We start from the raw sequence: 27304 nt of genomic DNA, 5'->3' as shown, positions 1-27304 counted from the left end.
GTAAGATCTAAAGATTCGTATGGTATTAAACAATATTTACAATTCTTTCGCATGCGTTTTATAATTTTTCTTATTAAATATGACTTTTTTTAATCGTCTCACAGTGTGTTTGTGTGTGCGTGTGTGCGCGTGTCTGCGAGTGTGTATATACACGAATAATTCAAAATTATTAAAAATATGTATTACTTTTTAGGACAGTTTTATGCCTCCGTCGCAGCGTTGTAGTTACGAATGCGACAAGAGTCCCACAGGTCCGCTTAACCGAAAGAAACTCATCGAACATATTAACAAACAAGCTTTGGAAACACCGGATAGACCAGAATTAAAACCTTATGTACCTGGAGTTATTAGAGGAAAAAAAGTAAGACTAATAAAATTTATATTGTCAATGAATTATCACAACTATATATAAATTACTTTACATTTATTACAGTGGATTCCACCGTCTCAAGAAAGTGCGAAAGAAAAAGAAGCGGAAGAGCAAATTGCGATAGATCTTGGCGAAGAATATGAACAAGCATTATCTAATGCGACTCAAGAAGAAATTATTGATCTTGCTGGTAAATATATGAGAAAACTTAGACAGTTTGACAATCTATTAAATAAACGTTATTTTCTATAAAATTTGTCTACATTTATATAGCAATTCTTGGATTCCATTCTATGATGAATCAGGATCAATATCACGCATCTTTATTAAATTCTGGACAGCCTGTGGGATTGGGCTGGGACGGAGTGACAAAAGCTAGTCAACCAAAGCCTTATCCGATGGAACCACCTAATGATACGGATGTTGATGCAACTATTAAACAAGTTAGAGATGATGATTCTTCGCTAACCGAATTAAACTGGAATAATATTAAAGTGAGTAAATTAACACGTGTAATATAAAATTATACAATGGATATTGTTCCAGTCGCAGTGATATTTACATTTCTTTTCTTATATTACATCGTAGAATATCTCAGATGAGAAATTTATCCAGTTGTTCGAAGGATTAGAAGGAAACACGCATCTTGAGTCATTGAGTTTAACCAATGTTGGACTTACTGACAAAACGGCCCAAAGGTTGGCAGAAGCCATGGAGAAAAACTCTACGCTTAGAGTATTAAAGTGTGTACATGTATAATATAACTGTTATAGCGGTATTTAAGTTCAGTAATAATTCGTTTTAATACATTTTAGCGTGGAGACAAATTTTGTAAGTCCACCTGTGACAGTGAGACTCATTAGAGCCCTTCTTAAGACCAAATCGATCGAAGAATTCCGATGTTCCAATCAGGTAATATAAAATCAATCGTTGAATGAAAACTTCAAATATCGAATAAACATAATCTCTCATTTGTCAAATATATATATACATATATATTTCTTTTTTTTTTGTTTTTCTAGAGATCACAAGTATTGGGTAACAAAATTGAAATGGAAATCACACAATTGGTAGAACAAAATCCAACGTTATTACGACTTGGACTTCACTTTGAGTTTAATGATGCCAGACATCGCGTTGCTGCACATTTACAACGTAACATCGATAGGAGTAAGTAAACCAATTTAGACGATATTATACAAATAATTTTATAAATAGCATTTATTTATTTTTTTTCTTTTTTTTTTTTCTACAACTTATTAATTTCAATCAGATCTCGTGTGTCGGCTATTAAACGACACTTTAAAAAATTTTCTTAGGATTAATTACAGGTTAATTTTATCATTTTTATAGATCCTTTGTTCCTGACGTTTATACATACACACACACACAAATATATATACACACACACGTACACATGTATAGATCAATTTAATTTGATTTGTATCCATTTTATGTGGAATATAAAATCTGTCACAGTCCAGCCAAATATATAACTCAATGTTATTATAAATGGCATCAATAATTAAGTATTAATATTAACTTAAAAATACGCTTAGATATCTCAACAAAGTTTCGATTCGACAATTTGTAAAGAAATTATTGATTTTTCATTTAGATGGGAGCAAATGTATGGGGCACAGTGGAGACCATATGATGAAATGCTTCTAAGCCTTTTTAATCTGCTTCGTAGTCTCACGTAGCGCTTTATTAGCAAATCACTATTCATCCAATCATCCCGCTATATTCATTCATTATTTTTCTAGTTAGTGACATTGAGAGGTAATTATGATACCCTAGAGTGTGACCGTCCTCCAATTGTATAAACCTATCATTTTTTCTATCAAGATATACAACTGATTCTAATCATTTTATATCAAAGATATTGTACCTAGATATCTATATATATATTTTTCAAAAGAAACAAAAAAAAAAAGAAAAGAAAAGAAAAGAAAAAAGTCGATAGAAAATCGATCTTGAACAATTCTGTTTAACTTTCAGCGAAGCACAGAACCGAAGAGTAGAGTATATTCTGATTATTTTGGTATGGAACATTATTATATTACGTTACTTTGGCTTCGGTGTTTTAGCCTTGCTAATGGATAAAAAATGCAATGAAAAAGTTTACTACGAATTGCTATAAATTATTGCTTTGTCAATATCTAATATTCGGATAAATTTTTTGTCGTATATTGTAAGACGTACAAATAATTCTAATTGGTACCTCTCATATTCAATACGAGACGAGGTTGACTAACTCTCTATTCTCTTTGTTTAATATTCAAACATTATCTTTAAACTATACATATTCATATACATATATTCATATACAAGAGATATGAAAAATTCTTTACATATGTATATTCTAGGTCAAAATCTTCAATCATATATATTTCATCATCTTAGCACGTTAAACAGACATATTACCTTCTTAAAGTCGATTGCACGCTTTTTACATTCTTTTGCTTTTATTTTGTTTTATTATCTTTTTTTTTTAAATTTGCGGACTCATATCATCATGATCCATCTGTCTCGCTTTATCACAATCGTTGATGAATCGTTGACGAATAAATTCTCAAACGGTGATATTTTTTATATTATAGGTATATGCTATATTTAGCAGACTGTTAAAACGTATAAATCAAATATCAATAATTCCCATTTATAATTTATATAGAGTATCGATGATTCGTGCTTACGCGTTTACATGGTTATTTCAAAATTGACAAGAACTGTTCTTTTTTTTTTTTTCTTTTTTTTTTTTTTCTTTTTCTCTGTGGATCTTTTTGAAGCTTAATTTAATTAATATTAATTTGTCTGGCCAGTCTGTCGTGTGGAACCTATGGAACGCGCTAAGGTCGTAGCGATCGGTTCGGGTCGTGACACATTCACCGTTCTTCCTGTAGGAGCTCTAAAAAATCGTGGCTAGCGCTAAAAACACGGCGCAGTGAGTAAAGATTAAGATAAATTACAATTGAGAACGAAAAGCAATTTGTTTATTTATTTATTTATTTTATTTTATTTTATTTTATTTTATTTTTAGTATCCTCTCTACCCCTACGTCCACGTCCACGTCCACGTCCACAGTTGAAAATTCGTTTATATTTTAAAGTGCCTGATGCATCGAATTTTAACCCGAGACCGATCGATTGCAAGTTTTGATTGCAATTCCTTGAATGAATTAGCGAATGAGACAACCCAAATCGTTTTGTGTTCTAAAATAAGAAATTAAAAAGAAATAATTTTTAATCTTTCGATTGATGGGAAGGGAAAGGGATGATACCCTATTATATTATATTTGTATATTTGTTTGTGATTTTATATATGTCTTTATACATGCATATTGAATCTATATACATATACGATGATTCTATTTATTTATTTATTTTTTTCTTTTCTTTTTTTTTGATGTCTTTCCTATCTGTTCGAAAATAAAATTGATCGATAGAATAGATTAGAATAGATACTCAATGTTATCGTTAACGTATACGTCTATTAACACTAACAATATTCATTTATTCATGCAACCATACGTGCACGCATCATTTTCTTTTATTTTCTTTACTTTTCTTCTATTTTATTTATTTTGCTGGCATTATAAATAAATTCTTTTCTTTTTCGATTTCTTTAATGATCCTTTGCTCTTGGCGTAACGCACATAAAAAAAAAATTTTAATAAACGATTGCACGCAAATATTTTTTGATTAGGATAAACGAATTTAAAGGATGACGATCATGTATCAGGATTTTATATCGAAATGCGTTTATATCGTAATAATAATTCGATCGATAATAATCCAACCCCAAGGTACATACATACGTGTTTGTTGTTGTAATTGTCTGTTTTTTTTTTTTTCAGGGTATAGGATACATTTAAATTCAAGGGTGAATGTCACCTTTAACCCACACAATATATATATACATATATATACATCTAAATTTTTAATCTTTTAATTATATACATCCAGATTCGATTAAAAAGACGATTAATAAACATAACGATTAAACGATCATTATTAATCGATTAACATATAATGGAAATCATTTTATTTCCTATTTAAAATTTTTATATATAGTTTTATTTGAATATTATATTCCTATCGAATTTTTTATTTCATAAAATTTATCATTATCTGCTTATAATATTGAAGATGTATATATGTATGTAATTAGTGAACATAAAAAAAAAATCTATATATATATATATATATATATATATATACACACGCAGGTACATACACGTACACACATATATGCATACACACACATGTACCATCCATAAAAGAGATAGAAAGGACTCGTATAGGAGTCTCGAAACTGCGATATATACTTATGACACCTATTCTTTCCCAACAGTACGGAAAGACCTAACGCTGCGGCTACAGTTCAGATTCTTTAACATGAACCACAGGAAACCTGCCTTGATTCAATGAAAGGTAGCTGCCTACTGTTTGCTAGTCGATCGGCAGAGTGGGCTGCGCCTATCTATTTTTTTTTTTCGTTTTTTCTTTTTCTTTTCCTTTTTTCTTTCTTTGTTTTCATTTTTTACTTTTTCTTCTTCCTCTTCTTCTTCTATCTCTACACAAGACAAACAGTATTATTGTTGTTCAAAACTACTTCGTAGTGGTCACTCAATGTCTATTTATTTATTTATTTTATTGAAAATAATATCTTAGAATATGTTGGATTTATTTATTGATTGGTCTTATTCGAGAATCCTTATTGCACGAGATATTTAATGGAAAAATAGTTTAAATAAAAATTAATCGAAAAAAAGAAATGAAAAGAATGTTGAGTAATATGTTAAAATAGATATATCGAATAATGTTGGATATCTTTTATGCAAATCAATCTAAAGTTATAAGTTATGTAGTTTTTGAAATAGCCCGTTTCGTTCGAAATTCAAGATGTACGATCATTTAATTCGATATTATTTCGATCTTAAATCACTTTATTTTCGTGAACTCTATTTTTCTACTCGTCTATCTATATCAACGGAGAAACTAGTCATGCAATTTCTATAAAAAAAAAACGAAATCAAAGTTAAACTTACGAATGTTGGTTTGGTGTTAAATCAAATATGAAAAATAAATTGATTTAGAATACGATCTTGCATTGAATACATGCTCCAATTATATATATGTACACACACATATATATATATATAAAAATCGAAATGCGTGGAGATCGAAGATTTTATATATATACATTAATAAAATCTATTTATCAATCTTTTTTTTATAAAAAAAAGAAAATACAGATCACTACGTAGTGGTTAATAACATTATACCGTTTATCTTATCTGTGCAACGTAATATAATAAACGCTATTGATAGTTTCGATATAGCTTAACTAACAAAATGCATCTGGTTTAAAAGTACATACATACAAATACACGCACATATATATATACTTCTTTTTATTTTTTCACGTCCACATTAAAAAGAAAAAAAAAAAAATAACGAAAAAGAAGAAAAGAAAAAAAAAGGACCGTAACATATAAAATTCTACGAAGAGAAAATGGCCGACGTACATAGGTCTAATTCTAACAATCGTTAAAATTTGTCGGGCAGTTTGAGAACTCCGATAATCGGAACTTGCACCATACCACGCGAACTATAAACTTCGAACAAGTTTTTGATACGCCTTATTCAAGACTCAAAGATGAAGACGTGACGCGTTAATTAACACGCAAATTTGTCTCGCGTGATGATGTCTACTTGTTGTCCGAGAGAAAGATTCGATAAATTAAGTCTGAAACGTATCCAATGTGTTCTTCATGAATATATATATATATATATATATATATATATATATATATATCGGTTGATTTAACTCGTTTGAAGAAAGAAGAAAAAAAGAAAAGAAACAAAAAAGATCGTGAAATTCATTCCAAGCGTATCGCATTGATCGCCGTCAAAGAGAATTCCTTTCCAACCTTTCAATTTTATCGTCGCGCGAATTCACTTCTGTCATTGATCAGAATTCTTGTCCTTTCGAATCAAAAAAAAAAAAAAAGAAGTAAAAAGAATATAAAAGCTCTTTCAAAGAGCTCTTTTCCCTCGTGAAGTATCGAGCTTCTAATTCGTTGAAGAGTTCATCATAGTTGGGATTACAGTTCGAACATAAAGCGCTATTATATGTATATATATATATTTTTTTTTAATATTTTTTTTTCTTCTTTTGTTCGAACGATCAGTCAATCGAGAATTGACAAAACGACGGGGAGGATTTTCAATGACGGGACTCTTTGTCCTTCTCTCTCTCTTTCTCTCTCATTCATTCACTCTCTACGATTTGATTTTTCGCGTGTTCGACGATCTCTGAAAATCAGCATTTTTTATCGGCATTTTTTTTTCGCGTCCGTAGTTCCGGTGGTCGAGTAGGACATGTTCCGACCGATAAAAAAGAATATCGTTTGACGTTCGCGCGACGATACATCACTCTCGAATTTTTCGATTCTGGCTTACCAGAAAAAGCGACGACTTTCTCTCTTCGATTCTGGTATGGTATCCTGAAAACAAAAACGTGCTTGTTTACACGACCACTGTGTGTATACCTTAGTGACATCATCTATTATTTTACAATTTTTGTTTTACACTTGTCTACTCGTTTATACGTTGTTTAAACCAGCGACCAATCAGATGTGATATTCCCTTCTTTTAACAATTTTCTTTTAATATGGTTATTTAACACAAATAACTACGTTGCTACGTTTATTTTTCTACTTAATTTAGTTCGACACTCTTGCGTTTTTCTTTTTTCGAGAGATTTTCAACGATGATAATGGAGGTGTTGTGTGGTTCTGTCTTTTTGTTATTGTTTTTTCACTAACGAAATTCAAAAGATTCAAGGAGAAAAAACGAATGTATCCTTTCTCGAAGTTTTTCTCTCATTTCTTTTCTTTTCTTTTCTTTTCTTTCTTTTTTATTTTCTTACGCATTATTCGAATGAGAGATTTATCAATAAGGCTATTTTATATAACGAAAAGAAAAGAAAAGAAAAAGAGAGAGAGAAATCTTCAAAAATGATACAAACGAATTAACGAAAGAAAGGTTTCGAGATGGTTTTCTTTTTTATTTTTATTTTGTTTTCTCTATCCTCTTCTTTTTTTTTTCTCCTCTTGAATTTCAAAGGCATGTTGACTATCTACTAACTTTAGCAGAGTGTTTTAAAGAAAGTGTGTGCATCTTGTGTCTATCGAATTTGTACACGTTCAACGAGAAAGACGAATAATTAACGAAATGAAACGAATAACTTCGTAATAAACAAAAATGAATTTTCTTTTTTTTTCTTTTTTTACGAATTAAGAGACAGAATTTATATATAAAACAAAGAAGAAAAAAGAAAAAAAAGAAAGAAGGAAATTCATCGTTTCGTCTTTCTCTATGAAAGTTTTCGTTGGCGATGATGATGACAACGACGATGATGATAATAATAATGATGATGGCGATGACGATGACCTTTGAATTTTTTTTTTTTTTGCAACTATCTTTACCGGCATGCATCGCTTCGGTAAAGAATAATTTCCTATCTTTTTTCTAATATAGTAAAACGTTGCTAAAAGGGCGCATATGATGACAGTGTTTCGGGTGTCTGTTGCAGTACGGCAGTCCCGGCTCGGGGTGGCGACATCTTAACGCGAGTGGCGTTCGCCTAGGTATTATTTGTAAATATATATATTTATATATATATATATATATATCTATATATTCACTATATATATATACTATATGCATATTGTATGTAGACATCATTTTATCAATTACATCCCCCTTTTTTTTTCTTTTTTTCCTTCTCTCTCTCTCTCTCTCTTTCTCTCTTTTTTTTCTTTTCTTTTTATAAATATTTTTTATTCGCCCTATACACACATACACACACACACACATACATACACACAACGTGTGTGTGCAAAAAAAAAAAAAAAGAAAGAAAGAACATTTGAACAGCTCGCACGATTTTTTACAAATGCGTTTAGAAGTCTCGCTTTAGAAGTTTTCTTTTTCTTTTTCTTTTTTTTTTAAGTCACTCCTCCCTTTCTGTCGGGTGAGAAAATTTACTTTTTTCAGCTTCCTCTATATCCTTTGTTTTCTTTTTTCATTTTTTAATTTTTTCTAAAAATTCGCATAAACGGATCTCTCTCGTATTCTCCGATCTTTCTTCTTTTATTCTTTTTATTCTTATTATTATTATTATTATTATTATTATTTCTTTTTTTTTTCTTTTTCTTCTTCTTTTTCTTTTCTGTTCCTTTGCGGTTTCTCCTGTTCTCTTCGTGGTATATAAGTTGTTGAAAAAGTAACGTCGGTAAAGTTTCTCGTCCGTACGCGAAAATCGCGTTACTTTTATTGCAGTTCGTTCCGCGAACCATTCAGACTATACATATCTCGCGATAACTTCGAGACTTCCTTTTCTTTCATCTCACTCTCTCATTCTCTGAAAAGGCACGCGAGTATCGAAGTCTATTTCAACTTGTCGCTTCTGAATAAATATCTTCCTCTTCTCATCAACTTTCGACGAACGAAAAGAACGGAACGGGACGAAATATTAAAAAAAAAAAAAAAAAGAAAGAAAGAAAGAAAAAAAAGGAACGAGAATAAAGAAAAGAAAAAAGGAAAAAAAAGGGAGGGAAAGAACATTGAAAATTATCGGAGAAACAATTTCCAATTATTTTACGCGATCATTGATCAAAATTGTGCGAGTGTTATAATAACGCAAATAATAAATATACTTCGTGTTTCTTAATATTTATATTTGAACAAAAATATCTCTTTCTCTCTTTTTCTCTCTTATTCGTAATTTCGAGAATTTCGTTTACGTTGCACGTAAAGAAAAGATTGCAAAATTTTTTACGGATAGATTGATAAAAAGATACAATTGATGATTTCTTTTTTTTTTTCTTTTTTTTTTTCAAACAAAATTATTAATTAAAATCACGCTAAAAAGGGTGGTTTGTCATCGTCGCGTACAGTTTCGTAAAATGCTCGCGGAATTCTTGCTTCCTTTTTCGCAATAAACTCGACCTCGGCTATTTTTTTCATCATCCCATTCTATTTTTTCTCGCTTTCCACGCGTGCAAAACACGCTCACCGATTTCTTAGCTAATAATATTTTATCGATTAGTCATTCAATATACAGACACAACGCACATTTACCCCGTCACGTTTTTATTTTTATTTTTCTATTTTCTTTGTTTTTCTTTCTCTCTCTTTTTTTTTTTAACACAATCTGCTTATAAATATTTAATGCGCTATCTGTCTTCGATGTAGCTAAAACAATAATCTATTACTTCTTCTTTTTTTTTTTTTTTTTTTCTTATAATTTTCTATTTTCTCGATCTTGTTACCCTTCTTTTTATGCTTACATTCATGTAATTCTTACACCAATTATATGTATAATATCTATTTATGTACGTATGTATGCATGTATGTATGTATGATCTACGTATGTATATATGTATGTATTTGTTTCTTCTACAAACGATAGAATATCATATCGGCAAGTTTCGTTGACTTACGAGATCATTTTTTTTATCGTCCTGTCTGCATATGCTCTTATCGCACATTTAAAGATATTTTATTTTAAAAAAAAAAAAAAAAAAAGGAAAATAAAAATCCGTGTTGATAATTAAAAGATAGTATTATATATATATATATATATATATATATATATATATATATATATATAATACGTAATATACAAGCAAGCTACATTTTTTCTTTTTTTTTTTTCTTTAATTATAAAACATTCATCCATATAAGATCGGCTGGTCCTGATAATCGTATGTATAAAAAATCTGAATGAGAAAAAAAAGAAAAGAGAAAACGAGAGTTTCATTGCTCGCATTGTCGCATGGCGAACAATTCATTTTCTTTGATTTATTTCTTCTCTTTCTACGTATGTAATATCAAATTTATTTTCTTACTTATTCACTCATGCTATCTCTATTTCTGTCTCTATCTCTGTCTCTCTCTTTCTCTATTTGTACTTTCTCTATTTTTCTATATCTTTCAAATCTCGCAGCGTATGTATGTATATTTGTGATAATATCCATATCGTACAAAAGCCATTTTTAATATTTCCCTAATTAGTTAGTTAATAAGTAGTAGGATTAGTCGAAGATTAATAATCTTCGTTTATATGTTAATATCGAAGATAATTGTGTGCTCTAATCAGTATACTAAAATTAACTTCGTATTGAAGGAGCATGAATTATTCTTATTCTTATTCTTATTCTTATTTATTATTATTAGAAACACCTAAACTTTATACGCAAGTTGTTTAAAATAGATTTCGGGACTCGAACGACAATAAACATATATATCTCGGGCAAATTAATTCTTATCCAAGTGTGTCAAACAAACTTATAATTATTAATTAAACGCAACGCGAAATCGAGATGACTAATTGAACACCGTTGAAATCCTAAACTTTTGTGAGTTTTTCTGTTTTTCTTTTTTCAAACAACCTGTGTATAAAGAGTAAAAAAAAGTATTACCTTTTTTTTTTATATATGTATATATAAACGATCCGACTGAGAGACCTTTCGAAATTTGTTGATTTTTACTATTGTTTGTCTAATAGCGGTGTGACTTTTCAAAGCGTCGTTTTTTTTTTTTCAGATTTTATTTTTAGGTTTTATTGTTTTTCATTCTTTTTAATACCATCGTTAAGAATAAATGTCAATTATCACTGACATTTTATTCTTTTATATATATATATATATATATATATATATATATATCTCTCTCTTTCTCTATCTTTCTCTCTCTCTCTCTCTCTTGAATAGACCCGATCCGATACAACAGTTAAACGAACCGCGAGTCTGCTGCTGTCACCGCAATGCGCCATGATACCACCCCTCTTATCAATACGTTTTCATTTTCAACGTCATTGAATGGGGCTTTACTACGTGCCAAAATATATTTCCAAACGGATACCTTTGTATACAGCTGTTTCCTCTCGGCGAAATGGAGTTATGATATCGAAAATAAAATTAAAAAATAAAGGAAAAGGAAAAACATTAGAAAGAAGAAAGAAAGAAAGAAAGAAAGAAGCAGCAAGTAGATTAAACAAAAAAGAAATAAAAAATAAATAAATAGATGAACAAATAAAACGAGTGATATGTAGAGAACGAACGCGAGTACGAGAAAAAAAGGGGGGAAAAAATGAAAAAAAAAAAAAAGAGAAAAGAAAAATGGGCAGTTACGTATAATGAAAGAAATCGGAAGAGGAGGAAGAGTGAAACTATCGTTGATGGAAATGAAAAGGGAGATGGAAAGGGAGAGAGGAAGGACCCAATAGAGAGATATTAATTAAGAATACCTATACACACACACACACACACACATACATATACATATATATGTATTGCATTTTGCTGTCATCGAACTCGCACACATATAGACGAATACACGATACGCGAGATTGTTGGATAGCTAGCGAAATAACAAACGAATGAAATAAAAGGGGGATGAAACGGACGGATTGGGGGTTAGAAGCAAAAAAAAAAAGAAAGGGGGAAAATAAAAAAAAAATTGAAAAAACGACAAGTAAAAAAAAGATGAATTGAGAAGAACGGAGGAGGAATGGTCCCGATCGAAATTCGAGGCAATTTATTCGGTAATTGAAGGCTTCAATTATTTTCCTGGTCGAGCTTTACTCGAATTCGATATCTCTCTCTCTCTCTCTCTCTCTCTTTTTTTTTGGTCATTTCTTTTCATACTCTCTTTTTTTTTCTCTTCTTTTTTCTTTTTCTATTTCTTCTCTCTCTTTCTATATCGAGAATGAAACAACAACCACACAATTAATCATCTCTCATCGAATCGCTAGTTTATACCGCGTGTAAACCACGTTGCATCGTACGCTTATGACCCCCTTTTACCATCATCATCCCCTATTCGACCCCTTGATACTCGTTCTACTCATCTTTTTTCTTCCCTTTCGTATTACTCCTCATCCTCCTAATCCTCCTCGTCTCCTCCTTTACGTCCCACTCCGACCATCCTGTTTCGCACGATCGAATCCTTCACTACGGTCATTAAACTCGGTTATACTCTCCTTTCCATCGCGTTTGCCTTTTCCAGTAAAATAGATTATCATCCATCGTTCGCGAACCAGCGATCAATCGATCGATCGATCGATCGATCGATCGATCCATCCATTTACGCAGCAGAGAAACAGTTTGTTATCGTTATTACCGACAGTGTAGGATCGTACGCTGTTCTACATCGAGTGAGATCATCCCACCCTCCACCCTCTCTCTCTCTCTCTCCCTCTATTCTGTCCTCGTCGAGTTTCAACCAAATGATTTTCTAAATAATTATCGTTAACTTTTGTTCTATATTAATTCGTTCGTTAATAATTCGATTAAGGTATTATAACGAATCCCGGGTCAATGATTTCTTTTTTTTTTTTTCTTCTTTTTCTTTTTTTTATTTTTATTGTTTCTTCTTATTTTTATCTTCCTCTTTGTTACCTTTCCAATTTATTTCGGACAATCGGATTTCGATGCAAGGGATCGTTCGTTTAAAAAACGATAAAAGTTTCGTTCGGTCAGCAAGAATCTTGATCTTTAGAGGTATTGACGTTTTATATATATATACATATTTACTTTTATATATACTATCGATACCTATGTAAATATTTGTGATGAACGTCATGTTAGCTCTGGGGGATGAACGTCAATCGATCGAAACGTTTACACGAAGGAACGTGTTTATTAAGTCACTCATGGATGTATAGCAAGTGTCAAAAAAAGAGACGGACAGATGTATAGAGAGAGAAAGAGAGAGAGAGAGAGAGAGAGAGAGAGAGAGAATACGTATGTACATACGTTACGATGTTGTATCGCGTTATCAGATTTGTGTGTTGGCATTGTGTACCGTGTGGGTGTGTCATTACGTAATACGTGACCCGAAACACGAGTTTCGAAATGAGGGTGATTCGTGCCGGAACGTTAATATCCTCGGTATTATGGGTTTCGTTGTAGCGAACGAACGACTAACTACAGTGCATCGTAGTAGTCGTGTGGCTTTATAACAACGCGCGCCATTTTGACACAAGAATAGAAAAATCTATAGGAAGTTCGACGATATCAATCGACTAGACGAGATAACCGTATATAAAATTAATTGTCATCTGATTAAAAACGCTCGGTACTAATAAACAAGAGTACATCATTCTTTTTGTTTATTTAAAATATTCGATTATCTCATAAACTTTATACGACGTACATACACGCGTATATATACGTACATATGTACATTGTTTTTTCTCTCTTTTTTTCTTTTCTAATTTTTCTTTCTTTCTTTCTTTCTTTCGAACCTTCGATTAAGATTGTTATTTATTTACGCGTTCCGATCTTTTTATCTCTCCTATATATCTGAGAAGAAAGTAAGTAGAAATGGAGGAGTAGGAGAAAGAACGTCGATCAGAAGTATTTGAACGATTTCAAAAAAAAAAAAAAAAACAGAAAGAAAAAGAAAAAAGAAAAAAGAAAAGAAGTGAAAACAAAAAGAAAGAGAGAGAGAGAGAGAGAAGAGGACAGATTTAAATTGACACGTCCACTTCTTTTTTTTCTTTCTTTCTTTTTATTTCATCCGACAAAATGTTCGTCGAGAGAGTGCTCCCTGGACCCTCTTTCTTCTCCTTCTTCTTCTTCTTCTTCTTCTTTCTCCTTCGATTCGTTCGATTCGTTCGATTCGATCCAAGCAAATAAGATCCAAGTCGGTAAAGGGTCGGTGAATCGTCGATGTCGTACCTCCCCTCACCGAATATTTCTTTCTCGTTTAACGTCGGGTGACTTACGTCGGGGATACCTTTTAAGAGTTTTCTCTTCCGCATCGTCCCTTCTCCCTATCTGTCTCCTTGCACGCTTTGGCAGGAACGTAATTCGATTCTCCTTGGAATAGTCGAGCAAACCGACTTCTATTTCTTTCTCTCTCTCTCTCTCTCTCTCTCTCTCTCTCTCTCTCTTTATCTATCTATCTATCTATCTATCTATCTCTCTCGTCGGAATTTAATGCTTCGTAAAACGAGGCCTTTTCGTCTCTTCTTCTCGTTTCTTTCCTTCGTCACTTTTCGACAGGTTGCTGCTGCATTTGACTTTCTCTCTTTCTCTCTCTCTCTCTCTCTCTCTCTTTCTTCTTTTATCATTACATCCTAGACGTGTCGGACATTTAATTGACGTTAACCTTTCGTTCGATAGTTCGAAAAACGAGTACGAATAAACGACAAAAATAAAAAGAGAGAAAGAGAGAGAGAGAGAAAGTGGAAGAAAAAAAAAAATTTGAAAAATTTCGTAGTCTCACCCATAGTACACATATATCTACGTACGTCAATGTCGCGAGCGGACACGCTCTTGCCTTTAATTCGTATCTTCTCACTCTCTCTCTTTCTCTCTCTCTCTCTCTCTCTCTTTTTCTCTCTCCTTCTCTCTTGAAGTTCTTCTAAGCGCTGCGCATTTCATTTATCTCCGGATGGCAGACGCAGCCTTTCCTGATCGGCAAAAAATTGGGTGGGGGGCTCGACGACGCTCCAATAAATCTGATTCGCCCTGAAACTTTTCCTCCCTTTACTTTACCTTCTACCCCTACCTATATACGCCGACCGAGCGATTGTTCCCGAATAGACGTGATTTATGAAGAAAAACTCGCAGCCTTTTACTTCGTCGACGGGAGATCATAATAAAGAGAGAGAGAGAGAGAGAAAGAGAGAGAGAGATTCTGGAAATAATGGAAATTATTTAGTGCTTTTTCTAATTGCTCGATCCATCTTATGGTTTGATCTTCTTTCTCTTTTCTTCTATTTTTATTTTTATTTTTATCTTTATTTTTGTTTCTATTTTTGTTTCTATTTTTTGTATTTGTTGTCTGTTCTTTTTCGTATAATATACTTTCGTAATAGGATATATAATGATGATAATAATGATAATAATAATAGTAATAATAATAATGTTAAGGAATTTATTTACTTGTTAAGTCATGAATGAATATAATGAGTGTAATATCGATTGAATTATTATTATTGTTATTATTATTATTATTATTATTATTATTTATTTATTTATTTTATTTTTTTTTAAGTAATCTAAAATTTGATTTATGTAAAGTTAGAAATATAGTGTTATAATTAAAAGTTGATCGAGTTATCTGTATTTGTCAAACGATTGTATCATTTATCTTATAGAAAAATTTCTACAATAATTTCTCAGTGAAGTTGAAAAATTTACGAGGAAAAAAGAGAGAGAGAGAGAGAGAGAGAGAGAGAGAGAGAGAGAAGATAACATCGGATCGCTTTTTTCTTCCATCGACTCACGCGACGTTAATGTAAATAATACTAAAGATACGTCGTGAAAATTAATATATATTTAACGATATATGGAAGAAAGCACGTAGATCGAGATCCAACGTAATAAAGTGTTTTATCGCCGCTGCAATGTTTTTGACGATGAATACGCGCGCACGTTAATTACTTTCACTTTACGGTCGTGCCAAGACCGGATGAGACGAGCAGAAAAGACAAAACAAAAAAAGAAAAGAAAAGAAAAAAAAGGACGAAAAACGAAAAAAAAAGAAAAGCAGAAAGAAAAAAGATAGAGGAGGAAAAAAACCGGAAGGAGAAAAAAATGAGAGAGTAAAAAAGAAATAGAGAGAGAGAGAGAGGCAACGAGAGGAGGAAGTTACGTGTTTCGAAAGGAGCTTCGCGTTGCAAATTATTTTCCAGGCCCAACCTCCATACTTCTACGCTAATTTCTCTTATTTTCTGCATGCTTTGAATTTCCATACTCTCTTTCCCAACGTCTGCCTTCTTCTACCTTAGAAATTTCCGAGGGATATTTTTTTTCTTCTTTTATCCTTTTTTTCCGAGAGACACCTCTCTCTCTCTCTCTCTCTCTCTCTTTTTCTGTCCATCTCTATCTCTTTCTATCTGTATCTCTCTCTCTCTCTCTCTCTCTGTTTCTTTTTTACTCTCTCTCTCTCTCTCTTTTCTCCCCTTCAGTTTTTCTTTTTCCTTTTTCCTTTTTAAATCGTCGTTCGCGACGTCATCTTTTTCTTAAAATTTTTTTTCTCACGTGTTCTACAATGAAACGATATAAAAAGATACTCGATTAGAGCAGAGAGAGAGAGAGAGAGAGAGAGAGAGAGAGAGAGAGAGAGAGAGAGAGAGAGAGAGAGAAAAAAAAAAAGTTCATCTAACGAATGATCTCTCGCGCGCGTCTTCGCGTTGTGCTCCTTAACGAACATGGTCATTAACGTTTTAATGAACATCCCAATGAAAAGAACGATGTTGTAATATCACGTCTATGACTCGTTACCGTTTCTCGCTCTTAATCACCTCGAAAATGTAAATAAATTTGCGTGTCGTGCATAATCGATTGGATTAGACGATGGGAATGGATAACGAGGTGGACGAATATCGTTGGTAGTTGTTAATTAATGTAACAGAGGAAAAAAGAAAAGAAAAGAAAAGAGAAAAGAGAAAAAGAAATGTTCGTTAAGTCGGTCGGTCGATTATTCGAAAGGTCTCTCTTTGCGATTTAATGATTTAAAAAAAAATAAATAAATAAATAAATAAAGAAATAACAAAAGAATGAAAAAAAAAAAGAATTCTAAATTTGTTAAAAAAAAAAAAAGATATTCTCGCATATCACATGCCCTTTAAATTTTAACACCCCCCAATTTCTCTACCCCCACCACCCTCGTTTATAACCTTTTCGACGGAGCCCTTTTCCTTCTACGGTTTTCTTTCACAGATCGCCTACGCCGCACGGGAAGGGCTTCCCGCAACTATACCATCGGCTGGGCCCTACATTGACGATCATATAACGATGGCGACGACGATATATGATGACATTAAGGACGACGATCGAGTAAATTAAATTAAAATGAAATATTCGAAGGATCCTTTTATCTTATCTTTATCCTATTTAATTAGACGTATGCTTACACTTTTATTTCTTCGATTCATCGACAAAGGCACGTATATGTATGTATATATATATGTATGTATGTATGTATGTATGTATGTATGTATGTATGTATGTATGTATACATATAAACACACACACGCATACACACGATATGCACTATGCTATATAGCGATCGAACTAGTAACAATTATATCTATTGGTAATAATGAAATATTGAAGAATTATCTCTAATAACTAATTATGATTAATCGCATCAATTTTTTTATTACACTTTTTTTCTAATTCGAATCGAAAATCAACGATGTTGCTTTTCGATATATTCAAATCGAAAGGATACAAAAAGCGATTATTTCTTTCTATTTTTTTTTCTTTATTTTTTTCTTTCTTCTTTTTATTTATTCCATTCGTATTCGATATTCTTACGTTGTTAATTTTATTGACGAGTAAATATCGATAAGTTTTTAAATAAATAAATATATATATATATGTTACATTTTAACGATCCAAATAACGATTTAAAAAGCGATATTAGAAATAAATTGTGATTCAATCTCCAAGAGAAAGTCGATTTAAATATTAAAGATATATTGCGAGTAAGTACGTTGATCGATTTTTTTTTTGTTCTTTTTTTTTTGTTCTATCGATATTCGATAATATACAGTACGATCGATGTGACAATTGAAAAAATACAATTTTAAAATGTAAGTAATGATTTACATAAATTTGCTTCGATAAAATTTAATCGCGTAGCTTTGTTGTTTACGCTAAGATGGAAGGCAACACGTTAGTAAATGTATTTATCATCGTCACGCTTATCATAAAAGCTGTCCTGTAGTGTTCACGCGCGTTAAGCCGCGTTAAGCTACATTTATGATCTTTCACTTGCATTCGGACAGTTTGATATATGGCCTTCGTGTGTTCTTTTATTGAATATATATATATATATATATATATATATATACACATATATATACACACACGTATATATATATATATATATGTATGTATGTATGTATGTATGTATGTATGTATATGGGTACATATATACGTACACATTTCTTTCTCTGTAAATGATTAGGAAAAGCGAAATTGTTATTCACAAATTTCGCAGTTGACGACGAAAAGCGCTTAGTATAAAAATTCGTAAAAGAGAGAGAGAAAGAGAGAGAGAGAGAGAGAGAGAGAGAAAAGAAAAGTAAAAAAAAAAAAAGAAAGAAAGAAGAAAAGAAAAAAATCCTTCGCATTTGCACTCTGTTTTCGTTGTTTTCGTAAAGTGAGACAACTACGAAGCGTGGATAAAAAAAAAATAAAGGGAAAAGAAAATTCTCTTTTACGAGGTTGAACGAATAGTTCGAACGATTTTATTTTTCTTTTTATTTTATTTTTTCTTTTATTTTTTTGTTATTATTTTAACCAAACGAAGATCACCAAAGGATGTAGATAATTTTCTACACGTCACAGATGCGTCCACGAAGCCTAAACCTGCTTTCGATTTCACTTGACCACTTGCGTGTTTTATGGGGTGCAAGAGGGATGAAAAGGGGGAAGATCGAGGGTTATTCACAACTTAATCCCATCTGTTTCGACTACTCGATCAACCCAAGAGACTTTTAACACCTGTGTCTTTCTTTTTGCGATATATTAACACGTTCCGTGCCGTTTGTGTTTCATCGATGAATACAATTTCCGATTGTTCGATATTTTCGATTATAAGATAAAGAAACAAATAGATCGTATTATTGATAATGTTAATGTTAAATAAAATTTCATTCAAGTATTATCTTTCGTTTTGCATTACACATATATATATATATATATATATATATATATATATATATATATATATTGCGAACCTTTTTCTTTCGATTTAATAACGATTAAATTAATTTCTTTTTTCCTCTTCATTTTTTGCTTTGTTTGCTTCTCCTTTTTCCTTTTGTTCTCTTTTCTCTCTAGTTATTCGAGAAATAAAATCGATTTAATTATCGAATATAATGTGACTGATATAACGGGAAAAAATTAATGACAAGTTGCATTTAAATCGTTGTGTGTCGGCATGGGATGTGTTAAAAAAAAAAAAAAAAAAAAAAGAGAGAGAGAGAGAAAAAAAATGAAATAGAAATGAGAGTTCGATATTAGATCGAAGAGATCCCATTCGCGTTCGTTTTTATAATTAAAACGATTTCAGGAAAAAATAATTCCAATTCTTTTCGCTTCGTGTCTTTTGCAATCGAACTTGGACTACGAACTTCTCTTACGGTATTTACATTTTATAATAGGGAAATATGGAAAAGAGGTGTCGTTTCCCAAAGGATTTTTTTCTGTTCTTTCTTCTTTTCTTTTTATTTTTTTTTCTTTTTTTGCTTGCTCGCCTTTTTCTTCTCTCTATATTTCTCTCAATATCTTTCGAGCATTCCGATTAATTACTTTCGCGAGAAGAGACGAACACGAAGGATCTACACACACACATATATATATATAAAATATATATATATATATATATATATATATATATATATAAGGGAAAAAATATTATTAACAATAAAATCTATTGATCGTTATCAATATAGATAGATACGTGGCTTATGAATGTATTTAAAATGCTGCTGCTTTTTTTTTGTCGTTATTCTTCTTCTTAAAATGGAATTAAATTAAAACTTGAAAATGATTGAATTAAATAAAAGAAATAAAATATTTGCGAAACGCCGAAAGAGAGGATAGCTAGATTGAGCGTTGACATTTTTTCTTCTTTCTTTCTTTCTTTTTTTTTTTTTTTTCAATATCAATAGTCGCGTCGTCGTTCGAAAATTTCTTTCTCACAATTTTACTCTTGTAAGATAAGTTACAATAAAAAAGAAACGGAAAGAGCCAGAAAATAAGTAACTTCTCTTTTTTGATCGATTCTGCGAGATAGCCCTTTTTTGATTGCGGTTGAAGCAAAAAAAAAAAAAATAGGTAGAGAGAGAGAGAGAGAGAGAGAGAGAGAGTAAGATGTAAGAGTGATTTTATTGTGAAAGTCGCCGTAAAGAAATTAATAATAGTAATATGAACGAGAAAAAAAAGAAAAAAAAAATTACCATTAACAAAAAAGAAAATAATAAGAAAAATGATTACGTATATTAATTATTAAATATATTATAATATATATATATTGCGAAACTTATCTTATATTTTTTTTTGTTAAGTCGAGATAACGTCGATGAGATAGTGCGCTCGGAAAAATTTTTTTTTTCTTTCTTTCTTTCTTTTTTTTTTATTATTATTCTTTTTTTATTTTAAAATTTTTAACCACTTAATCTGATTCAATTTACGTAACGAGAGATCGGTTCGATGGATTCGCATTAATTTTTTACCGAGCGTAGAAATCGGAAACAATATATATATATATATATATATATATATATATATATATATTTCTGTGTTCTTTTTATTTATTTATTTATTTATTCTCTTTTCTTCTTTTTTTTTTTGTTATTATTCGAATCTCGAAATACATACGCATATATAAAATTTCAATGAACCCCTCTCGCAAGAATTTTCAATCTAAAATGTTTTACGCGAATTTAAAAAAAATATTCCATTCCTTCGAAATTTATATTAAAAATATAAAATATGAATTATCGAAAAGATTCGAGATAACTTTTCGATTAATTCTGCACGTTCTCCATCGGCGTTTTAATTATTATCCATTAAGGCACTAACGAGTCGTTGTTCTAATGAATAATAATATTACTATTATTATTATTACTACTACTACTACTATTATTATTATTATTATTATTATTATTATTATTATTATTATTATTATTATTATTATTATTATTATTATCATCGATAGAAATCAGTCTGTACATATTGTCTTCGTTGTCGTTTATAATCGATCACTGTGACCTACATAATATCTATGTACGTATGCATGATGCGTGTCCGAAAAGACGAATGAGAAAATAAGATGAGATGAGATGAGATGAGATGAGATGAGATGAGATGAGATGAGATGAAATGAAATGATATGAGATGAGATGAGATGAGATGAGATGGGAGTACAAGACGAGTACGAGTACGAGTATTAAAATGAATGAATGAAAGAAAGATAGAACGAATGAGCAAGAAAGATAAGGAGATACATTTGTCATTGCTCGAATGTATGCGTTTACGGTATGTATGTAAGTGGGTGAACATCGAAGATCTTGACAAAAGTTTTTCTCTTGGCAAGATTAATTAAATTTAAGCTAATCCATTGTTACTTTACAAACAATAATTATATCGATGTCTGAAGAAAATGGATGTTAGATTATGAATGAAACGGTAGAGAGAATGAAATAATAAAAGAATGATTAAAGAGTTCTGTGTGCGTGTGAGAGAAAGAGAAAATGTTCGTATATGTCCACATGTGTGTGTGTGTGTGTGTATGTTTTACGAAGAAGGAAACTAAAGAAAAATAGAAAGATAACTACAAGTATTGTAATCATAATATGCATCGCGTTTTGCAATATTTCGATTCTATCGTTTATTAAATCTATCGTATTACTTTTCTTTTCTTTTCTCTCTCTCTTTTCTTTTTCTGATATTTTATTTTTTTCTTTTTGTTTTTTCCTTCTTCTTCTTCTTCTATTTTATTTTTCTTTTTTGTTTCTTTTCTTTTTAATTTTTCTTCTTTTTCTTCGTCTTCTTCTTCTTCTACATCTTCATCTTCTTCTTCTTCTTCATCTTCTTCTTCTTCCATTTTATTCTTCTTTTTCTCTCTTCTTCTACATCCTCTTCTCGCTTTCTTTTTTATTTCATTTTACTCTCTTATTTTACTTTTCTTTTTTTTAATTTTTTTTTTTTTCTTCAATGTCTTCTTTCTATTTTTATTTTACTTTATTTTATTTTATTTTATTCTCTTCTTCTTATTTTACTTTTCTTTTTTGTTTTCTTTTCCCTTCTCCTTTTTCTTCTTCTTCTTCATCTTCTTCTTTTAAATATGCACTTCGACAAACCGACGCGCGCATTACTTATTTACTATTACCACGTAATTATTTACTACGTAAACACTCAGTAATGAAACTTTTCAAATGCACGCGCACGATCGAAGCCTTTGCTGCTAAGCCTTATCTTGTATAACACGAAATTTAAATAAACTTGACGAAATGGACGAAATGAAGATATTTTTTTCTTTTCAATTTCTCTCTCTCTCTCTCTCTCTCTCTCTCTTTTTATCATCTCACTGTCATAGTTCACACGTTTAAATACATTAATACGATTCTAATGAATTTGCTCGACTCTTCGAGAAATCATTCGTTTTTTTATTGTTGTTGTTGTCGTTATTGTTATTTTTTCATTCACTTCTGTTTTCATTTTTATTCTTTTATCTCTTTTTAAATCTTGAAAGAAAAAAAACCATCACAGGTTCAAACTTAAAAATTTCATTTCAAGAATTACGAATTATTCTACGAAATTTCGTGTAATATTAAATCCCGTCGTTTAGTTTCTAATATTAGAACGTATATATGCATTCTATTTCAAAATTTTTCCATCATTCATATCATTTTTTTTCTTTCTTTTTTTTTTTCGAAAAAACGCGCACGTCGAAATTCCGTTTAAAATTTTTTACGAATTGTAGTTACGCAAAATGTAATATTTCGCGTAATAATCAATCGAAAATCTTTTTACACGTAATATCGATTATTTATTTAAAAAAAAAAAATAAAAGAAATAAAGGAAAAAGAGAAATTAAAATTAACATTGCTTACGTTACATTTTTAATTTTCTTTTCTTTTTTTTTTTTTTCTTTTTTCTTAATCCTTTAACGTTACCATTAACATTATTTTCTTTCGGAAAACACAATCAACTTTGATCAATGTACAAATCTCTCTCTCTCTCTCTTTCTCTTTGTATTACCAACTGAAGTTACGACGAAGGAGACACGGAAGTATGGGGTGTCAAGAGCGTTGTTAGGTAAATTACCTATGTACCTAATTCATAGGAAGTACTCCAAAGGATAAACAAAGTGAATCCGTCGTGTCCGTTGTAATCCTGCCGTAGTATTCCAAGTAAGTCAATAAAACTGTCAGATCGAAGGAAATATCTTTAAACTGGAAATTCAACGTCGAACTTAGTAACAACAAGTCACTCACCCAATTTAGTTTTCCGATAATCGAATGAAGTTTCATTGAAAAAAATTTTGAACTACTGTATTTCCTTTTTTAACACGACGAATTAACGTATCAATTTATCGTATAATAAACTATAATTTAATAGAAAAAGAAAAAAAAAAAAAAACCAAAACTAAAAATATAAAAAATAAAGTACGATCATAATCCCTAAAAAGGAACATCGCTAAACGTTTGAAAAATAAATAAGTAATAAACTATTCTCGACATGAATGAATGGTTTCTTACTTTTCGTTCTAACCGTGTGTAACTTTTAACACCGGATATGAACGAAATATGAACTGTAAGCGTAATGAGGAAACACTGTTCCCTCATCAGCATCATTTGCATATCGTATCGATGTATCAGCTTGTGCTTATAAGGTTATATAAGAAACGTAATAAGAAACGTTAGGGATCAATAAGAATGAAATATGTGAAAAGAAATTATTTCATAATAATTCTATATTAATCTGTTCAACTATTGTTGTTGATATAAAACGTAAATAATTTCATATTATTTGGTATCAGAAAGAAAAGATTTTCGGAAACGTATTGATAAGATATGCAGCCATTCGCTCAATAATACTCGACATCGAATTAGATTTGGAGATATCGCAAGTATTACTGATCCAGGTCTCACCACGCGAAGGTTGATGCATTTGGAGACACGGATGGAGACAGGCTGACGATGACTCTACTCTAAAATCCGCGATACTGCATAGACACGTCAGTTACCGATAATTCTGGCTCCCAATGTTAACTGGAGGAGATTTGTTCACCGTTTACGGATAGCAGGACCGTCGCAAACAACCGTCGGAACCTTCAATCACCACGCTATTAACCACAACCGTTCGTGTTTTCCGAATTTCGCCCGATAAAATCAAGTATACGATCAATAATATTCTGGCGTCGTTTTCAAATTATTTAAAAATTTCATTTTCACAATCGCAACTCCTCGACGTCTGATCGTTTTCTTACGAAATAAGAATCAGTAATTATTTTCAAGAAACATGTTATAAATTAGAACTTATTTGTCCTTTTTTAAAATTGTCATTGTTCTCACTTTATGATAAGGATCGTCAATTAATTGTAAACGATAAGAATGAAAGAAGAAAATTTATCAAATTCATCTTCGTTAGCATTTTATTTTGCTATCTTTATTATACACAAAGACGTTATTAACAATCCATAAAAAACAAATCGTCGATAACATACCTGACTAATCCCTTATATAAAATCCACGACATTATTTAATACGATTATTCACGGTCGGTAAAACTATTCCAATGTGACAGTTTAATCCTATTAAAAGGCTTGAAAAAAGCTTTATCTACTTTGAAAAAAAAGAAGTTATGTCACCAAATGATATCTTTCGAAAATAGTTTATCCATAAAAATAAAGCTTTTTCAATGATTCGAGAAAGGCTATATTCTTCGTCTTCAAGATACGATTTCGTTCGTCAAAATAAATCAAAAATTATACTCTAGCGATTTGCTTGTACTACTTAAAATAATGTCTGATCATTTACGAGCGACTCGCTTGTACTATTTGAGGAATACTTAACCATATATAAGAGATCGACTTGTACTATTTAAAAAAAATGTTTGACCATGTATACGAGCTATTGACTTGTACTACTTAAAAAAGTCGATCGAGCATTCGTATTTGTCGACGCAATATGCAGACAAACGACTATTTGTTCGAGATTTATCGCAGCTTTTTGGAATTTTTCGAAAAATTTGGACTTTCATGCCGTAAACTATTCATGAAAATAAAAACGAAATAAAAAAAAAAAAAGAGAGAACAGTACCGTCTTTTGACTCAATTTTATCTATTTATTCTCTTTTATTTCGTATTTTTTTTTTTTTATTTAATCTTCTTTTTGTTTCCCCTTTTTTTTTCCTTTTTTTTTTCAAAGAGAATAATTGCTTTCGCAAAAATTCGAAAAACGCATTTACCTCGTTTGCAGTTTCATCTCTTTGAAACGAGTCCTTCCTTGTTCTTCAAAATCGATCTGGAAATTACTTCTGGATTCATTGCCGGCATAAACCATTATAAAAGCAGGAGTGATGAACAACCTTAACGACCGGTGCTCCTGTAAAAGATAAATCATCGACGTACTCTACAAACGCGTATACTACAAATAGTAAAATATAATGTATCACGATGAGTCCTTCGACATCTGTGCTATATTTGTACTTTGATATCAGAACAAAAAACATGCACACATATATTGTATATTATTATTTATATTTTATATATTATTTTATATAGTTGTTATATATCTAATGTTAAACACATATATATATATATATTTTTATTTATATTAATAAAAAATAATAAGTTAATTAAAGAAATATATACGATGTCCATTCATCCATATATATATATATATTTCTTTATTTATTTATATTAATAAAAAAATAATAATTTAATAAAGGAAATATCGACGATCTCCATTTATCCAAAATTTCAAGAGAGAGAGAGAGAGAGAGAAAGAGAAAGAGAGAGAGAGAGATATTCGAAGATTTAATTTATCGTAGATTCTATTAACCAATTTGCATTCAATAATCCAGGATCGTTAAGACGGATATATTTGGTCGGCAAAGCTATCCTCAGAGACGGAAACTACCGACCCGGAAATCCGTACACGGATTAGGCTCTTTTGTCGCGTAACGATCCTACATCTCCTACCATCCATCCAACCATCCATCCTCCGCCTACAACCTACAGTTTTGCTTATGAATAGGACCGAGTCCATTTTACGTAAACCTACGATTTGCTTCAAGAGAAGACGCGTTATATATATATATATATGTATGTATGTATGTATGTACGTATGTATGTATAATACGAACATCTTACTAAATAATTTCAAGAAACCACTGATAACATCTTCCCATATGATATCATTTTCATTAATCGATACATTTCCATATGTTTCGTGTTATCCACTCTATCGAGAGATACGAATCTTTCGAAAGAAAAAAAAAAAGAAAGGAAAGTAATATTTAAATATTAATTAGTATTGATAAAAAATTAAATATTTAAATGTTGATAAGAAGTTGAAAAATATAATCCATTTTTGTGTTATAATAAAAATAATTATTGTGTTTTTTATTATAAATATATATATATATATATAATATATAGGGATTGTTTATTTCGAAAGTAGTGCAAGTCAATTTTTTGTTTTGTTTTTTTTTTCTTTCTTTTTGTTTCGAGAAAATTGAACGAAGTATAGACATTTCTTAAGATATTGAATATTAACTAATTATAAATTAAAAGTTTACAATAAATTAATTACAAATTGTGATATCTCGTTTTAAAAAAAAAAGATTAACTTACTTTCCAAATTAACGATCCATATATATAATATAACAGTAGTAATCTTTAAATAAAGACAGACAACAGTGATCGAAACGTTAATAATTACATTTTATTAATTACCTATCGATAACAGTACTCTACGTCGTAAATTATACATTTACACTAACTTAGTGTACCTTTAATAATATAAAAATATAGATAAAACAAAACGTTAAAAGCAAAAAAAGCAAAAATAAAAAGAAAACACGTAACTACTTGCTAACTGAACTAATCAATTTACACACTTACAAATAAAAATCAATACGATAAAATTTAGATCTCGTAATCGATACACAATCTCACAAATATTTCCTCTAAATACTATCAACAAAATTCGACGTGCTATTTATCCAATTCGTTAAACGAAATCGATACACCTGTAAATGGGTACGAACGAAAACGATATTTTTCATAGCTATTATTTTTCGGATCGACGGATAAGGAAGTGGAATTTGTTGTTGACGTCGTAGGAAGCTTTTTCAATGACGACGACGAC

At 30.7% G+C, this 27304-nt stretch overlaps 1 protein-coding gene and 1 long non-coding RNA gene across 13 annotated transcripts in view; one reads left to right on the top strand and one right to left on the bottom strand.

Moving 5' to 3' along the window:
- Window positions 1-23370, top strand: part of LOC127071196 (tropomodulin) — a 66964-nt gene extending 43594 nt beyond the window's left edge. For 2 of the 11 annotated variants that reach the window (XM_051010199.1, XM_051010203.1), the window contains 7 exons: window positions 194-361; window positions 434-560; window positions 644-864; window positions 959-1113; window positions 1186-1282; window positions 1393-1540; window positions 1724-3105. In XM_051010199.1, coding sequence (XP_050866156.1) covers window positions 194-361; window positions 434-560; window positions 644-864; window positions 959-1113; window positions 1186-1282; window positions 1393-1540; window positions 1724-1866 — 1059 coding nt within the window. In that variant the 3' untranslated portion in view covers window positions 1867-3105. Of the gene's footprint in view, window positions 1-193; window positions 362-433; window positions 561-643; window positions 865-958; window positions 1114-1185; window positions 1283-1392; window positions 1541-1723; window positions 3106-3195; window positions 3318-3413; window positions 3748-4726; window positions 4807-7920; window positions 7950-7975; window positions 8031-17126 lie in introns of those variants that run through there. The other 9 variants (XM_051010206.1, XM_051010207.1, XR_007784925.1 and 6 more) reach the window with 8 other exon arrangements.
- The window catches only part of LOC127071209 (uncharacterized), an 81461-nt gene continuing 60595 nt past the window's right edge, over window positions 6439-27304 (bottom strand). For both annotated transcript variants that reach the window (XR_007784929.1, XR_007784930.1), the window contains exons 3-4: window positions 25398-25534; window positions 6439-6884 (exon numbers count right to left, since the gene is read on the bottom strand). This is a non-coding gene — a long non-coding RNA (uncharacterized LOC127071209). The remainder of the gene's footprint in view (window positions 6885-25397; window positions 25535-27304) is intronic.

This window comes from Vespula vulgaris, chromosome 21 (genome assembly GCF_905475345.1).
Source record: "Vespula vulgaris chromosome 21, iyVesVulg1.1, whole genome shotgun sequence".
NCBI classification, from domain to species: domain Eukaryota; kingdom Metazoa; phylum Arthropoda; class Insecta; order Hymenoptera; family Vespidae; genus Vespula; species Vespula vulgaris.
The sequence above is the reverse complement of the archived record's forward strand: the minus strand, read 5'-3'. Positions and strand labels throughout refer to the sequence as shown.